The sequence below is a fragment of the Arachis ipaensis genome, chromosome B10 (genome assembly GCF_000816755.2).
Source record: "Arachis ipaensis cultivar K30076 chromosome B10, Araip1.1, whole genome shotgun sequence".
In the NCBI taxonomy this organism is placed as follows: domain Eukaryota; kingdom Viridiplantae; phylum Streptophyta; class Magnoliopsida; order Fabales; family Fabaceae; genus Arachis; species Arachis ipaensis.
The window spans coordinates 14,636,566-14,655,581 of record NC_029794.2 but is presented as its reverse complement, the minus strand read 5'-3'; the positions used below and the strand labels follow the sequence as shown (position 1 = coordinate 14,655,581).

At 35.8% G+C, this 19,016-nt stretch overlaps 1 protein-coding gene across 1 annotated transcript; it reads left to right on the top strand.

Annotated features, from left to right (window-relative positions):
* On the top strand, nucleotides 204–1,112 carry LOC110268358. Its single transcript, XM_021114460.1, has 5 exons — nucleotides 204–353; nucleotides 474–610; nucleotides 692–744; nucleotides 843–942; nucleotides 1,040–1,112. Exons 1-5 carry the CDS (start codon nucleotides 204–206, stop codon nucleotides 1,110–1,112), a joined length of 513 nt encoding a protein of 170 aa, XP_020970119.1.

Below are 19,016 nucleotides of genomic sequence, written 5' to 3'. Positions count from 1 at the left end.
TGGCATGCATGGTAAGTATGAAAATTAATCAACATACAATGGGTAAAACTGACATTGCAATGCACATGAAGTAAATCGGTCATATATAATTCAAATATCTATTCTTTATCATTAAACAATCCTGGCGGGAAACCTGAAATGCTCCACAATATTATTCACATTCCAATCACTACTTCTCAACCTATTGGGAGACCTGAAAAACAATGGAGGAACATTTTGATTTAGTATCCGATGTGAACGCCAAAAAACTTGCATGGAATTTCAAAGTATTCGTTGTAAGGGTATGGGCAACTTCAAACAAGTTCAATGTCAATGAGATTGGCTCCATTGAAATGGTTCTTCAAGATAACCAGGTAGGAGCATTTGTTAATATATATTTTTTACAAAACACAACTGTGCTTTATATGTCATTGTTATGGCTTAAACATGATAAGGATATACTAACTCTTTAAGTGTTCACTTCATTATCACAGGGTGGCAGGATTTATGCAACCATACCAAGATCACTGGAAAAGAAATATATTAGTGTTATTCTTGAGTTCCACATGTATACTATGAGTAACTTCATAGTAGTTGACAACATGACCAAGAAAAAAAATGGTGTTAATAGGTGGGTACTTGTGCTTTCACACAAAACAAGGGTTGAACATATAGAAAATTCAACTTTTTCTTTGGAAGCATTTCGATTTAGGAACGTTGCAGAGCTGCATACAGTCGAGAAAGTAGAGGATCTTGAACTGTTTGGTGAGTCTAACACTATATGTAATGATCCATAGATGTGCAGAAAAATTATAACCACTTGGAAAGCCATATCTAAAAGTGTGTTTCTTATTGTTTTGTAGATATAATTGGAGAAGTTTTTGGAAAGAAAGATCCAAGAGAATTAGTAACTAGCAAGGGAATAGAGACTAAGCACTTGGTTATTATTATGGAAGACTTGGAGTAAGTTGTTATTTATGTATTTTTATTAAGAGAGATAAGTTCTTTATTCGGTTGTCTTATTTATATAATAAGCTTGAATTTCTGGGGCTGATAACAGGAAGAGCAGGTTAAGTTGTACTCTCTTTGACAAAACTGTTGACCAGATACTCCCCCACCTTGATGACGATTGACTTGAACCGTTTATTGTGGTCCTCCAATATTTTAAAGCAACCAGATAGAATGGCAAAACTTCAGTGCAAAGCCACTTTGAACTATCCAATGTCCATGTCAACCCAGAACTAAAAGAAGTTATGTCATTCAAAAAAAGATCAGTACATTTTGAAAAGAAGTTGAATGTATTGTGGTCATATAATGGCGTTGTCTAACCATTAACACGTGAGTTGCAGCCTAGTCAGCGGTTTTGAGTCAACTTCAGTGAGGATTAGTGATAGATGAATTATCGTCGGTCTAGAATTTCTCTTATAGAAAATAATTACTTTGTTGTAAGCATAATTCCAAATCAACTAATAATTCTCCATCAAAGTTTAATTTTGTTTGTCACAAGTACAAACCCAATAAAAACCGAGAGTATTTAAACCTCAGGTCGTCTCACAAGGAATTGCAATGAAGTGCTCAATTATTAGTTATGAAGGAAACAAGGGGGTTTGATTTGGTAATTGACAAGAAAAGTAAATAACAAGAAAGTAAATGACAATCAACTAATAAAGGAAAGGAAAAGAGCTCTTGGCTATGGCATAGAAATTGAGATCACCATCCTTACCTAACAACCATATATTGACAATTATGAGGGACCAACCCATCAAGTCTACTTCTATACTTAAAGTAAGTTAAATAGGCTTGATCAACATCAACCATAAGTTCCAACCTAACTATTAATTAGCTTAATAGTAAGTTAGTGTCAATGGATATCAAATTGATCAACAAAGGACCCAAATCACCAATCCAATTAGACCCAATGACTCAAGGTCATTCAATTCCCTTAGCCTAGGCCAAGAGTAAAGAAAACTACTCTATAACTAGTGAAAATATTTTATCAAACACCTAGAGTGCAATAAAAGTAAACATCACAAATTGCAAGAATTAATGAAACCCATAGCTAACAAAAACAAGAAATCAACATAGCAATTAAGATAAACATAAAAATACATGGAAACATAAAATTGCATTAAAAGAAAATGAAAATCTAACAAGGGTTCATGAAAGTAAAAATGGCAACATAAAGCAAATAACAAGAGAAACTAAGAAGATCAAGACAATAGAATAATAAAATATAAAGAGAGTTGAACTAAAAACAAGAATTAAAAGTTGGATCTAAGAAAATTTAACCTAAACTACCCTAAATTCTAGAGAGAAAGGAGAGCTTCTCTCTCTAGAATTCTAACCTAAAACATGATGAAAACTAAGTTATGACTACTTCCCTCCCATTCCCCTACAATTCTTGGGTTCAAAAGCATCAGAAATGAGTTGGATTTGGGCCTCCTTCAACTTAGAAGTCGCCCCCAACGTATTGCCTTTAATGAAGTCACATGCCGCTTGTCACGCGTACGCATGGGTTACACGTACGCGTCACTGGCAACTTTCCTTGTCACGCATACGCGTCGGTCACGCGTACGCATCACCTTGACGATTCCTTCTCACGCGCACGTGTGAGCCACGTACACGCGTCGCTGGCAGATTACCAAAATCCCACTTCTTCATGAATTCTCCATTTTTGCATACTTTTTCTTCATTCCTTCAATCCAATCTTTGCCTTTTAAACCTGAAACCATTTAACAAACATATCAAGGCATCGAATGGAATTAAAGTGAATTAAATTTATCAATTTTTGGGTCTAAAAAGCATGTTTCCACTCTTAAGCACAATTTAAGGAGAATTTACAAAACCATGCTATTTCATTAAATAAATGTGAGATAAGTTGATAAAATCCCCTAAATTAAGCACACGATAAACCACAAAATTGGGGTTTATCAATTAGCCATCAGTCAATGCAAAGTTCATGGGCTAGGACTGATGAGCTCAACAACGGCACGGCTGTTGTGAAAACGATCGAAGAAGTTTTGAAGTCTGTCTAGGTAATTTGATGTTTTTATTGTTAAAGTAATTTTAATTATGAACCTATTTGTTGTTTAAAAAATCTTATGAGCTATTAGGTAAAAGGTCTTGATGTGTGCTTTCCAGGAGGAGCCAACCTAGATTGCAGGCACTATTATCTTAATCAATTCTGGGAAGGATGATGGTTTTATAAAGCATGCAGGCAATGTCCAAAAAAGGTGGAAACTCCTATTGGAAATAGGTATGAATGTGCGAAGTGTGGCCACACCCATGGATGTGCAGCACTCAGGTGTGTGTTGTTAATTTCAGTGATTAATAGTGATTAGTATCTTCATTTTATTGGCTATTTGTGATCCTTGTACTAAAACTATTGTCATTATTATCACATGAAATAACAGATATAAGGTTGAGATCATGGTCTTTGATGGTATCGGAAGCATTACATTGTTGCTGTGGGACAGAGAAACTAACCAACTGTGTAGAAAGACAGCTGGAAAAATTGCAGATGAGGATATATATAGCACACCAAATCCTTATATCATTAGGGATTAAAGTTACAATTCTGTTTTTTAAAATAGTAAAAATTAGGTACACACAAATACATCTAATTATTGGTTGGGATTTTAGGGTGCTAAAGAGGATGAATACCCTAAAAGTCTGGACAACATGATGGATAGAATGGTTCTTTTCAAAATCAACGTGAAAAATGGCAACATAAAACACTATGATCAGATTTACAGTCATGAAAGTTTGTGATAATGAAGAAACAGTTGCGAAAAACAAGCCTAAGAAATGGACGTTAGCACATCTGTTAACATCACTGTACGTGTATACCTGTTCCACTTTAATAAGTAGATATGTTTTCCAAACTGGTGTACGGAATTGTGATCACACTTTTTATAGCTCCGGTACAACTAACCAGCAAGTGCACTGGGTCGTCCACGTAATAAAACCTTACGCGAGTAAGGGTCGATCCCACAGAGATTGTCGGCTTGAAGCAAGCTATGGTTATCCTATAAATCTTAGTCAGGCAGATTCAAATGGTTATGAGGTTTTGATAATTAAAAGATAAATAAAACATAAAATAAAATAAGATACTTATGTAATTCATTGGTGGGAATTTCAGATAAGCGTTTGGAGATGCTTTTGTTGCTTCTGAACCTCTGCTTTCCTATTGTCTTCATCCAATCATGCGTGCTCCCTTCCATGGCAAGCTGTATGTTGGTGGATCACCGTTGTCAATGGCTACCATCTGTCCTCTCAGTGAAAATGGTCCAGGTACGATTTCTGTACAGCTAATCAACTGTCGGATTTCTCGTCTCGGATGAAAAATACCAGCACAACTACCGCACGGCTAATCATCTGTCGATTCTCACTTTTGTCAGAATAGGATCTCTCTATCCTTTTGCACACTGTCACTGCGTCCAACATTCGTGAGTTTGAAGCTCGTCACAGTCATCCCGTCCCAGATCCTACTCGGAATACCACAGACAAGGTTTAGACTTTTCGGATCTCAGGAATGCTGCCAATTGGTTCTAGCCTCTACCACGAAGGTTCTAATCTCACGGATTTGAGTGCTCTGTTGTCAGGAGAGGCAAGTCAAATCCGTGGATCAGAGACCCAAGAGACTATACTCCGGCTGTCGTCCAATGACTACGTTGAACATCATGTAGACCGTTTGTGGTTGTCAGGCACGTGGATCTTGGCTAAGCGAGTAACGAAGATAATGGGTGATTGTCATGGGTCACCCCTTCATTCTGACTTAACTGAATTAAGTACGAGAGTATATCCTGGAGAGGAAGTAAGCGTGAATTGAAAGAGAAACAATAGTACTTGCATTAATTCATGAAGAACAGCAGAGCTCCGCACCTTAATCTATGAGGTGTAGAAACTCCACCGTTGAAAAATACATAAGAGAAAAAGGTCTAGGCATGGCTGTGTGGCCAGCCTCTCAAATGTGAATAATGGCATAAGCTTAAAAGTCCAAAGATACGAATAGAATAGGAAAGAATAGTATTTATACTAAACTAGTTACTAAGGATTACAAAAATTGAGTAACTAAGTGCAGAGAGTGCAGAAATCTACTTTCGGGGCCCACTTGGTGTGTGCTTGGACTGAGCATTGAGTTTTACACATGCATAGGCCTTTTTTAGAGTTAAACGCCAGCTTGGATGCCAGTTTGGGCGTTTAACTCCAGTTCTGGTGCCAGTTTCGACGTTTTACGCCAGAAAAGGGTCTCTGGCTAGCGTTGAACGCCAGTTTGGGTCATCAAATCTCAGGCAAAGTATGGACTATTATATATTTCTGGAAAGCCCAAGATGTCCACTTTCCAACGCAATTGAGAGCGTGCCAATTGGGCTTCTGTAACTCTAGAAAATCCACTTCGAGTGCAGGAGGATCAGAATCCAATAGCATCTGCAGTCCTTTCTCAGCCTCTGAATTAGACTTTTGCTCAGGTCCCTCAATTTCAGCCAGAAAATACCTAAAATTACAGAAAAATACACAAACTCATAGTAAAGTCCAGAAATGTAATTTTTGCATAAAACTAATAAAAATATAATAAAAAGTAACTAAAACATATTAAAAACTACCTAAAAACAATGCCAAAAAGCGTATAAATTATCCGCTCATCACAAACCATACAATTTTTTTTATCAAAATATACATTAATATCTAATTATGATTAGGGTTTCACTGTAAATAGGAGAATGGAGGTAGCAACACATTAGAGATGTCCAGACATGTTAATCTTAAGAGTGATAATGATCCTTAGCTTACTGTGGTCAGTATGTGCAAGTATTTTTAATATCATGTTGATATATGTTATTTAGGTTCTGAAAATATTCTAAGTGAACTGTCATGCATGTCTTTGTATAGGATCTTGTGGAAGATTGTGTTGAAAGCCTCAAATACAAAACACCAGCTAAAAGAATTACCAGTAGTTTAAAGTGTGGTTCGGTTGTTGCTAATCAGATTGATGAAGAATGCCAGCTTTCAACCAATAGGTTCACCCGAAAGGGAGGAAAAAAACAAAAGTCTCAGACATATGATACTGATAATTAAGTATTAACTAAAGTTTACAAAGTAATTTAATATTGGTAGTATATGTTTAATCATGGACTATATGTTTTGGAAGATGTTCTATGTTTGGGGATCACAAGACTTACATATGTGCAATGATATTCAAAAAGAAATGTATCATTGTAAATATATTTTGAATGAAACTTATATTATATGAGTATGATTTATATTATGTTATGGTGTATGAGAATATATGCCTTAAACATAATCAATGTTGAGTAATACCTTAAAAATTTAAACACATATAGAAATTGATTGTACAACTTATTTTTCACGTGATGGATTATATATCACTACAAATTTGACACTATGAAACACAATTGACAACCTAAATGGGAATTTCTGATTAACAAGGACTATTTACATATTGACAAGGACTATTGATATAGCTAACTTATTCAAAATATAACTTTACTTTAGAGTTGATTTCTCATCTGTGTGATGCTTGGGAAGACTACTCAAAATACTTAACACGGGTTATAAAATGGTGTACAAAGGACAAAAACTATTAATTAAACTTCATTATTTAACCATGTATAATTATGGTGCAGAATAAAATTTATAATTGGAGAAGCCATATCTAAAAGTGTGTTTCTCAAATTGCAAGGTAAATAAAATAGAAAAGCATATTGGTTTTTGAGTGGGGATGCAATTCATGAAAAAAGAAATAGTGAATTGGAGATTAAAGAAGAAGCCATATAGTGATGAAATTTTTTATTTGACATATTTATTATGAATGGTGAGAAGAGTGGCCAAATGTTTTTATCTCTCATTTAGATGATATGAGATTGGATCCTAGGCCAATGTTAATTCAGGGAGAAACGTAAGAACAAAAGACGAGGCGCCAATTTAGATTTCAAGAAAGATAGTGTGAGCTTGAGGAGGTAATCAACTTGATCAAGAGCACATGGAGGGAAGAAGTGGAGGGCTCTGCGATGTACAAGTTGGCTGGAAAATTGAAGAAATGTAGACATCGATTAGTAGACTGGAAAAAGACCTCATGTTCAAACTCTAAGACCCGAATAATCAACCTCAAAGAAAGCATTACTTCTGAATATGAAAAAGGGGAACAAGCCAATCCTATTGACCTAAGGGTGATGAAGGCTGAATTGGACGAAGCATTGTAGAGGGAAGAGAGATACTGGCGGGAGAAATCTAGAGTAAAGTGGCTAAAATGAGGGGGATATTTAGGGGATGACGAAGGTAATATTGCTACTACTTCTAAAGGCATCGCTGAAATGGCCCAAAAATACTTTGAAAAGCTCTTTACTTCGAGCAATCCGAAAGACCCAGAGGAGGATATTCAGGGAATCCCTTAGAAGATCAATAATACAACTAATAGGATGCTGGTCCGAAAAGTCACTGAGAAGGAAATTAAGTCAACGGTTTTCTCTATTAACTCCTTTTCAGCCCCAGGGGATGATGGTTTTACTGCTAGATTCTTCCAGTTCTTTTGGGAAATAACAAAGAAAGATGTATGTCAAGCTGTCAGAAGTTTCTTTCAGGGAGGTAAAATTTTAAAGGCTTTTAATCATACTCATATCTGCCTTATTCCAAAAGAGATAAACACTACCTCTATGAAGCAGATTTGGCCAATAAGTCTTAGCAGTATTTTTTATAAAATTATCTCAAAGATTTTGATCCATAGAATGCAGTTTGTTATGAATAGAGTTATTAGTGATAATCAGAGTGCTTTTGTTAAAGGAATATTAATTAATGATAATGTCTTAATAGCTCATGAGCTAATGCATTTCTTGAAAACAAGAGCTATGGTGAAATGGAGATGGCATTGAATTGGACAAGAGTAAGGCGTATGACAGGGTTGAATGGTCTTATGTTTGGGCCATTATGAGGAAAATGGGTTTTTGTAACAAATGGATGAATTGGATTAAGGAATGTGTGATGACGGTTTTGTACTCTGTTACTGTGGATGGTCAACCTTATGGTTTTTTTAAACCATGCAGAGGATTGTGCTAAGGTGATCCTCTTTTCCCCCTTTTTATTTCTATTTTTTGCAGAGGGTCTTTCCCATCTACTCCACAGAGGAGAGCAGAGGCTAGAGTTTTCTGGTTTGAGGTTAAATCACAGATGTCCTAAGATCAATCACCTATTTTTTGCTGACGACTCAATACTATTCAGTCGTGCAACTGTTGCTGATTGTCAAGGTATACTGCGTACTCTATGAAACTACGAGGAAATTAGTGGCCAAGTGGTCAATATAGATAAGTCATCAGTGTTTTTCAGTAAAAACACTCCTCTTGCTATCTGAGATCAACTAGCTACCATTCTCCAAGTTCCTCATGTTGGTAACCAAAACAAATACCTGGGTTTATGATGATCGGATATTTTATACGCTTTTTGGCATAGTTTTCATATAGTTTTTAGTTTGTTTTGTTAAGTTTTTACAGGTTTTAGTGTTAAATTTATATTTTTGGATTCTACTTTGAGTTTCTGTATTTTTGTACAATTGCAGGTAATTTCTGGCTGAAATTGAGGAGCTGGAGCAAAAGTCTGATTCAGAGACAGAGAAAGCACTGCAGATGCTGTCCAATTTGTTTTGTTAAGTTTTTACAGGTTTTAGTGTTAAATTTATATTTTTGGATTCTACTTTGAGTTTCTGTATTTTTGTACAATTGCAGGTAATTTCTGGCTGAAATTGAGGAGCTGGAGCAGAAGTCTGATTCAGAGACAAAGAAAGCACTGTATACGATGTCCGGATCTGACCTCCTTGCATTTGGAAGATTTTTTCTGGAGTTACTGAAGTCCAAATGGAGCGTTCTCAATGGCCATGGAAAGTTTACTTTCAGAGCTTTCCAGAAATGTATAATAGTCTATACTTTGCTTCAGATTAGAAGGCCCAAAACTGGCGTCCAACGCCAGCTTCCTGCCCCCTTTTAGGCATCCAGCGCCCAACGAGTAGAGACCAGCGTCCAAATGCCCAGAGAGGACCCCCTAGCAGCGTTCAACACCCTAGAGGTCTCCTAGCACGTGGATCTCATCAAACCTCAGCCCAAACACTCACCAAGTGGGCCTCAAAAGTGGATTTTAGCACTAAAAAGACTGTTTTACCCTTACTAGTCATTGTTTAGTATTTAAGGGATTAGATTTATGTTATTCGAACACTTTTTACAATAATTTTTACCATATTTTCGAATTCATCATTGTATTTCCTTTCATTATGAGTTTCTAAACCTCCTAGGTTGAGGGGAGGAGCTCTGCTGAGTCCTATGAATTAATAAAAGTATTACTGTTTCTTCTTCGATCCGTGTTTGATTTATTTCTAAGATGCATACTCGTTCTTCAACATGGTGAATAGGATGACCAGTGACAATCAGCTCTGTTCATCATACTAGAACCGTGTGCCTGACAACCACCCGTATCTACTTGGGTTCATGTGAATATGTGGCTGGAAAGCACGAATCGCCAGCTTGATTAGGCATCTCTCAGACGGCTAATCCATGACTTTGTTGGGGACTTCTCGAGACACCAGTTTAGCCAATTTTCGGGGAAATTAGGATATCTGTGGTAGAGGCTAGAATCAAAATAAGCAGCATTCTCTGGTCTGGAAGATTTGACCTTGTCTGTGGTGTTTTGAGTAGGATCGCCAAGAGAATGAACTGCTAGAGCTTCCCCTCCGTCAGATTAGATGACCACGGGCAATGGCATTTGATCTGGAGAAGAGGAGATCAATGACCACGGGCAATGGCGTTGATCACAAACAGCCTGCCATAGAAGAGATCATTCACAAGCAAAGAGAACAATATTACCAGAGTTAATTCAGAAAGGCTAATAGGCAACTCCTATCCTCAACTATATTCCTATTACTACTTCCATTCACAAAATACCTTATACCATTCTCTCATATTTCTTTTAATGCAATTAAGCCTCAATCTAACAACTTCTTGATTTTGCCTGACTAAGATTTACAAGGTAACCATAGCTTGCTTCAAACCACAATCCTCGTGGGAACGACCCTGACTCGCTCAGGTATTACTTGGACGACCCAGTGCACTTGCTGGTACAGCTGTATGAAGGTGTGGGGATTCGTGCACCAGTTTACTAGCAATAGTCCAGAGATCAAAGAGAGCTAATTTTAACTACATCAAAGACAAGGTTAATCAGAAGCTACAACATTGGAAGAGGGCACTATTGTCACCAAGTGAAAGGGAGGTGTTGATCAACGCGGTGGCTACAACTGTTCCGTTATATATGCTTAGTTGTTTTAAGCTCCCTGAGGCACTTCTAGATGAATTGCAATGAGCCATTCTCCAATTCTGGTGTGGACAAAAGACAGATGAGAATAGACTGCAGTGGGTGGGATGGAAGACTACTTGTAGGCCAAGGAGCCAAGGGGGACTGAACTTCAAGGACTTGAAAGCTTTTAATCTTTCTATGCTAGCCAAGCAAGGATGGCGACTCCTAACTTGAACAAATTCATTGATATATAAGGTGTATAGAAGCAAGTATTTCAAGTTTACAGATTTTCTCAGAGCTGAGGCTGGGAATAGTCCCTCTTGGGGCTGGCGAAGTGTTTTAGAAGGAAGAAAAGTACTGGAAAAAGGCATACTATGGCAAATCGGAAGGGGAACTTCTGTCAAAATAAAGGAAGATTCTTAGGTCACCAAGTTTACAACAATAACCTCTATCTCGAACCCTAACTCAATAGACCTCCCTCTCTGGGTATTAGATTTAATTCTTCCAAATTAATAGTGAAACCACAATAAAATAGAAGAATTTTTTAGTCTAGAAGTCTCAGAAGCTATCATCAAAACTACCATTAATGATGGAGAAGATAAAATTACTTGGATGAAGGAGAAGACTGGCAATTATTCAGTTGCAACCGGCTACCAGATGGCATTCCAATTTAACCACCCACCAGTCGAATACCTCCTTGAACGATTTCAACATAAACAGATGTAGTCAAATATCTGGAAATTGAAGTGCCAACCAAAAATAAAAACTTTGTTTGGAAAGTACTACATGAAGGCATACCTGTTAAATAAAAGCTCTAAGTACGAATTTCGAGTGTTAACCTACTCTGTCCCAGATGCAACTTGGTAGAGGAAACAGTCGTTCACTACATCTGGACATGTGCAAATTCGGCGGAAGCTTGGGAGAGTTCTGGAATTACTGTGCTACACTACGAAGAAGAAGCATGGAAATGGTGGTTAGCAATCCAGAACGAAATCGTAAAGCAAGGCTAATAAAAGGAAGGAGAGAACTAGTTGCGAATTTGTGCTGGCAGCTGTGGAAGGCTAGGAACGAGTTAGTGTTTGAACAGAAACGCAGATCTCCATTCCTATGCTTGGAAGAAGCTCGAACAGCAGTGAGAGAGAGAGAGAGAGAGAGAGAGAGAGAGAGAGAGAGCGTAAGATGACCATTTCCCCAATTTGATTGAAACTCTGTCTGAAGAGTATGTTTTCTATTGTTGGATCTTTTCCTTTTATCTACCTGGTGTAAGTTAGCCCAATTAGGCTCAAATGTAATAAAATTCTACTGTCTTAGGGAAAAAAAGAGATTGCAATTTAAAACTGTAATGGTCAAATGTGGTGTTTTAAAGAAATTTAAACAAGTAATGTTTTAAACAAATAGTGAATTCGAGATTAAAGAAGAAGCCATATATTGATGAAATTTCTAAATTTGCATATATTTCTTCTGAATATAAAGTATTTAAATATGCATTCGAATAGATATGATACATCTTTAAGATGAAGTAAAAATTTGTTTGGTATAAGGAAAAAAAGGTTGTCACATAGCTGAATTCGTTGAGTTAACAAAAGTTGATTCAAAAAGTTAACGTAAATATGGTTAGTAGTATAGGGGAGTTAAAGTTTCTTTTCTTTCATGAGAAAGATTTGGTATGTATTAGGGTATAGACAACGACATGGACGAGGTGAAAAGCAGAATCTTTTGGTACTAAAATGGTTTATTACTATGAATAAATAGAGATGGAGAAAATATACATTAACATCTATTCCAAATAATAAACCATTGTTAAATGAAATTAGTTTTGAAACGAACTTAGTTAACCCAATCAAGTTAATAATATTAAAAATTAATAGATAGTGCAACCAAATGTCCATAAAAGGATGCCTCTCTAACATAACATGATCTTCAATGACTAAAATAAAGTCAATGGATCCTTATACCGATTAAGTAAAATACTTCTTTTTGACAAATACAATGTTAAAAGATGATACAGGCTAACAAAAAATAGTTAATAATTCAAATTTCTAGGTAAATGAAATGGGAAATTATATTGGTTATCGAGTGGCGATGCAACTCATGAAAAAGAAATAATGAATTTGAGATTAAAAAAAGGTCATGTAGTGATGATATTTCTGAATTGGTATATATTTCTTATGAATATAAAGCAATTGTTAGTAACTTTGCATTTTTTGCACGTAATGGGCAAATGTATTGTTATAAATAAATCTAAACAAGGTTCAAGAGTATAGGCTATTATATTGCTGACTAATTATGGTTGCAGTCCCAATAAAAATTTTCAACATGTTTCTATGACAAGGTTAAAATAATTAAATATGTATTGAAATAGATATGATACATCGTTGAGATGAAAGAAAAGTTTGAATAGCATAAGTAAAAAAGGTGGTCACATAGCTGAAGTAGTTGATTTCACAAAAGTTGATTAAAAAAGTTAACATAAATATGGTTAGTAGTATAGGGAGAGCTAAAGTTGTATTTTCTATCATGAGAAAGCTTTAGTATCTTCTCAAGAATATATCATTGGAAGTGTAAAATTTGTCTAAATTTTTGGGGTACAGACAATGCATTAACGAGGTGGAAGCATAATCTTTTGGGACTGAAATGGTTTATTCCTATGGATAAATAAAAATGGAGAAAGTATACATTAACACCTACTCTAAATTGGAAAGAGAAGTTAGATAAAATTAGCTTTGAATTGAGCTGGCCCAATCAAGTTAATAATATTGAAAATTCATAGACAATGTAACCAAATGTCCATAAAGGGATGCCTTTCTAACATAATATGATTCTCATTGAGTAAGAAAAAGTTGATGGATCCTTATACGGATTAAGTAAAAAACTTCTCCTCGATAATTACAATATTGAAAGAGCCCATATATGATTTTTAGAGACGGTTTAATAGGTTTCACGAATAACTAAAAATGAAAAAGCAATGGATTTAAAAGCAAAAAGAAATTGGATAAGTTGAATACAATAATATATTTACTAATTGCTCAACTAAGTGACAAGAAATATAAAGGAATTTTTTTAGGTAGATTATGGCTACAGTTTTCGTAGGCTATACACATAAACCCTAAAAACTTTATAATGAAAGTAGAAATGTTTTAGAAGGAGGGTCAAATCAACGATAAAGCACTTGCAACATGGATAGTCATTTTAATGCCATAATCTTTGAAAGTTTCAAATGCTAGTCGATCATAACCGATCAAGTTGAGACAGAAAAAAGGGTTAGATAACAAAGACGAATCATTATGTAACATAGCCAAGGATGCTGCAGCATTGGCTTTTACATACACTACCACCCATAAATCCAATTTTGTATTTATGTTGTTCACATGCATTTCGAATAGCACTCATCGGGTTTCTAATTGTTTATCGCTATTAGCAATGAAGAGATGATTCATTAAAATATTTTTTCACCTTGATACGATATGTCTTTTTAATGCAAGTAAGTATCGTTAATACTAAAGTGAAAGTGTGGTCAAAGAAGACAGTTTATTGGACGACGACACCGTAAAGTGCTTAATATGAAAATAGGGTGGTTTCAGCAATCAACGTAGCTACACTTAGAGTGCCGGAAAGATAGGGTTTTTTTCAAGGAATATCAAATTGGATTTTAGTTATATTTTTTATGGCTACATTCCAGAACACTAAAGGAAGATATCATGATGTGGATGACAAGCAAGTTGAATTTCCAACAGAATTTATAGTAAGAAATAACTAAAAATAATAGACAATAACGAAAAAAGTCCGTTTTTAATTTTTTTTGTTAAACGACATTCCATAATATGAGTTAATAGGATTTTCTCCACCTATACAATACAAGGATTATACCTGCATAAAGAAGGATCTTACTAAGTTTTATGGAGCATGGTAAATAACATTAAATAGTCATAATATCAATAAGAATGGCAACCAAATCATAATCACTATAATCTATTTCCAGTGATTCAAGTACGAATCCACATAAATATTATTAAGGAATATATATTGAAACTCATTACTTTTACTAAGACTTTGTAGTCATAGCTCATCAAATTTTGGTTTTTTCGAAGAGGATATACAGAGATAGGAGTAAAATCATTATGACATATATATATTAGTCAAAAAAAATTTTTACTTTTCTAAGCATTCAAATATAAGAAAATGAAAGCTGATTTTGCTGGTTTTGTTTATACATATAATCAGCCTTTTGTGTCTTTAGTCAACTCAAAGCACATTGTGTAAATCATGTTGCTTGTATGCGAAGTTTGTATTCGTAGGTTTTGATGAATGACAAACCAACAAACGACATGAAAGACAAACCAACAAACAACTTGAATGAACAAGCATGTTGAAAGATATGATTATATGAATTGTTAAACTAACTCCTAGTAAGCTAAGGATTTCTATTATGGTTTAAATACTTTGATATTTCCTTCATAATTTTGTTTAATGATTAATGCTTGTATGCTTATTTGGTGAATAACTCAAAATAGGCTTGGTACCCCTATTTTAAGTTAATGTGCATGCCTTGATATATTTCACTTCGTTAGGGGGAATTATGCATGCTTGTTATATATAAAAAGAAATCATATTCTTTTTGGAAGGGGGAATATCTCATCCTTGAAATTAATAGAGAAATTGAACTTAAAAAAAAAATTCATTGTTTTATGCATGCTTCTATGACACATTTCAAACTCCTTTCTTTTTGATAATGTCAAAAGGGGGAAGAGAAGTTTGAGGATATTTGAAATTTTGAACTTTTGAAAAAGAAGAAGTTTGAGGATTTGAAAAGAAGAAATAAGTTTGCGAAACAATGATTTCAAATAGACTTCCGCTAAGCAAAAACTTTGATATCTAAATCGTTTTCTTTGATAAACGCCCTTTAAGGGAACAAATGCACATATTTAGGCGGAACTCCTGCAAAATTTTTTTTGTGAAGTCTTCTCCAAAGCTTTCTATAAAATAAAGTGCATTATTGTTGCTTTCAAAATCATTTATAAATGCATATCCTCAAAATTGGTTTGTCATTATCAAAAAGGGGGAAATTGTAAATCATGTTGCTTGTATGCGAAGTTTGTATTCGTAGGTTTTGATAAATGACAAACCAACAAACGACATGAAAGACAAACCAACAAACAACTTGAATGAACAAGCATGTTGAAAGATCAACCAACATTCAACGTTGAGGAATGAAGAGTTGAAAGCAACACAACAACAACAAGAAACTCAAGTCCACAACATTTGAAGACAAGTATAGTGTCTTAGGACTTAGGTAACTTCTTTAGCGTTTGCATCTCTCCAAACTCATCTCTTCAATATTATTGTCTTTTACCTTTGAGCAAATAAATTGTGATCGAAAAGTAGCTTCGTAAGTACTTAAGGAATAGCTTCAGTCCGATTGGTGAAAAGCTTGATCAATTTATTTGAGTTGGTGTCTATTGGAAAGTAAAAGCTCCTTATAAATGCTTAGCAATTGAGTTAAGCTCTTGGAAAAATACTAGTACAATAACACTTTTGTATATTGTCTTTAACTTTCGCAAAAAGATTCATTGTTGTTGCAATACTCAATTCACCCCTCCCCTCTTGAGTAATTGTGCATAGGTTCTACACATTGCACAAAAGTGTGTAAGGATGAGCATAGTTACTGATATACCCCATTTGTAGGGTTTATCTTGTGATGAATTTAGAGCATTTTGATAACCTTTTCTCCCATTTATCCAATGAAATAGCATGGTTTTGTAAATTCTCCTTTAATTGTGCTTAAGAGTGAAAACATGCTTTTTAGGTCCTTAATTGTTTAATCTTGATTTACCTTTGATTCTATTAGATGCCTTGATATGTTTGTTAAGTGATTTCAGATTTAGGAGGCAAAGATTGGATCAAGGGAATGAAGGAAAAGCATGTAAAAATGGAGAACTCATGAAGAAATGAAGGAATCGCAAAAGCTGTCAAGCCGACCTCTTCGCACTTAATCGATCATAACTTGAGCCACAGAGGTCCAAATGATGCGGTTCTAGTTGCGTTGGAAAGCTAACATCCGAGGCTTCAAAATGATATAAGATTTGTCATGGTTGCATTTTGCATAGGGACGCGCACGCGCACGGTACGCGTACGCGCCAATTGGTGCATATGATTCACTTAGTCAAACACGTGGCCAGCGATTTTAGAAGCCTTGTGGGCCTAATCCAACTCATTTATGATGCTATTTAAGCCAAGAATTGAAGGGAAACTAATATACTTTTCATACATTAGTTTAGTTTAGTTTAATTTTTGGAGGAAAAGTTAGTTTTAGAAAGAGAAGCTCTCACTTCTCTCTAGGATTAGAATTAGGATTAGGTTTAGATCTAGATCTACTTCTTCTTCTTCTCTCTTAATTTTCCTTTTCCTTCCTTAATTGTTCTCTTGTAGTTGTAGAATTCTTCTTCTCTTGTAATTCATTTGTATTGTTAGTTGTAGTTTATGAACTTTCTTTTGTAGATCTACATTTCCTCTCCAATGCAATTGGTAAGTTCTTTGTTGTTTCATAATTATTTTGATTTCCTATTGTTAACCTCTTGCTTTTGTAGTTAGATCTCTCTTTAATTCTTGCAATTCTCTACTTTTATGTTGATGCACTTTTGTTCTTTCCATTTCCTTTTAATGCAATTTATGTCTTCGTGTTCCTTTTATTGTTCAATTGAATTGTTGTTGTTCAATTCCTTGAATTTAAGTAGTGTAGATTTACTCTCCTTGCAATTTTACTATGCTTTCCTTTTATGCCTTCCAAGTGTTTGATAAAATGCTTGGAAGGATTTTAGAGTAGATTTTAGTGCTCTTGGCTTGGGAAGATAACTTAGGAACTCTTGAGTTACTAATGTCCAAGTGATTGACGATTGGGAGCCATTAGTTTAGTTTTTAATTAATACTTTACATAAACCCTAATTTCCAAATCAAGACCCTTAATCCCCAAAACACAACCCTAACCCTAACTAAACAAAATCCTAAATTTTTCCTAACCTCCCCGCCACACTCACCGCCCTAACTCTTCCCAAAAACACCACTCAGCAGCAGCTTCAGCAAAACAAAAGAAATAGAAAGAAACATTGAGCAGAGAGGAGAGAATGGGAGACAGAGGAGAGGGAAGAGAGGAATGGAGGACGGGCTGGTGCTGGTGGGCCTTGCCGTTGCCGTCGACGTTGCCCAGAGGAGGAGAAGGAACCGTGCGAGAGTTTGAGCAGAGGAGAGGAGGAGGCCGCTGCTGTTGTCCGCGCTGTCACCGTCGCGTTGAGCGTTGCCGCCGACGCCATTGTCGCTGAGAGAGGGAAGAAGGACGACGACGCTGTCTTGCCATCAAGGCCGTGCACGTCGCCGCCGAGTGAAGCCGCAAGCATCACCGTCACCGGAGTAGAGTGGGAGAGAGAGAGAGCTCCCGGTGGAGAGAGGGAAGGCGCTGTCGTGCAGCGCGAAGCCGCCGCCGCCGTCGCACGCTCTGTCACCGCTGCTAGTGATGGGTTGCCGAGCCTCGCCACCGTGCTTGGTTGTCGGGTAGCGGCACTGCCGTCGTTGGGATCCACTGCCGGTAAGGGTTTTATTTTTAGTCTCCATTCTTTTGAATTCCCGAAATATTGTTGTCATTGCATAGCTTTTACAGTTGCCATCATCGGAGCCTGGGGCCGCTGCCGTCACAATTAGGATAGAGATCATTGACCACCAAACTTTGCCAAGACCTTTTTAGTTGTTATTTTATTTTTATTGCCATTTACATTTCATGTCTAATACCTCAAAAACCCCAAAATACAACTCATAACCAATAACAAGACACTTTGTTGTAATTCCTAGGGAGAACGACCCAGGTTCAATACTTCGGTTTATAGATTTTAGGGGTTTGTTACTTGTGACAAACAAATTTTTGTATGAAAGGATTAGTGTTGGTTTAGAAACTATATACAACGAGCTTTCATTTGTGAATTCTAAACCATCAAAAGTCCTCTCATCAGTTACCTACCACTATATGTAGTTTTTTGGAGACAACACATACGGTCTATTAAACAATTATTTTTATAGCTTTATAGGTTAAAAGTGACAACTAATAATTAATTAAAAAAGTCACAGCCATATAGGGAGAATCAGCAAATGGCAATGTGTATAACATGTCTTGGTTAAATGTGCAAATCAGATGTTATATCACATCATTTAACATGCTTCATGTTTAAGGTTAACAAACATATAAACAAAGCATCAAAAGATTATAACAAAAGCAAAGCCATGGGCATTTTAAAATCACCATATAGATGTTATACAAGTAGCAATGCAAGTAAATGCTTATTGATATAGACCAATCAACTACAACATAAATAAAAAAAGGAATACATATATTATGAAGTAGTCTAAACCCTTCAAAACAGATATAGGATTGTATGAAATACACCTCCTAGCATTCTGTGTACAAACGACATCCAATCCAATGGACACAAGCACAAAACATAAACACTCCTCTCTACTTAGAAACTTCACTAAGAAATTTACAAGCTGCATTTCACAAATGAGTGACATTTCCCCAAAAAAAATTCGTTACCATATCTTGGTGATGACTTAGTGTTGAAGATCTTAACTAACATTGATCCTAGAACAGTTGGCAGATGCAGGACACTCAACAAGTCTTGGAATTTCAGGCTTAACACACCATACTTTGTGAAGCGAAACTGGCTGAACAAAGGGGGTCAAAACACCAATGTCATTGTTGGTGTTGG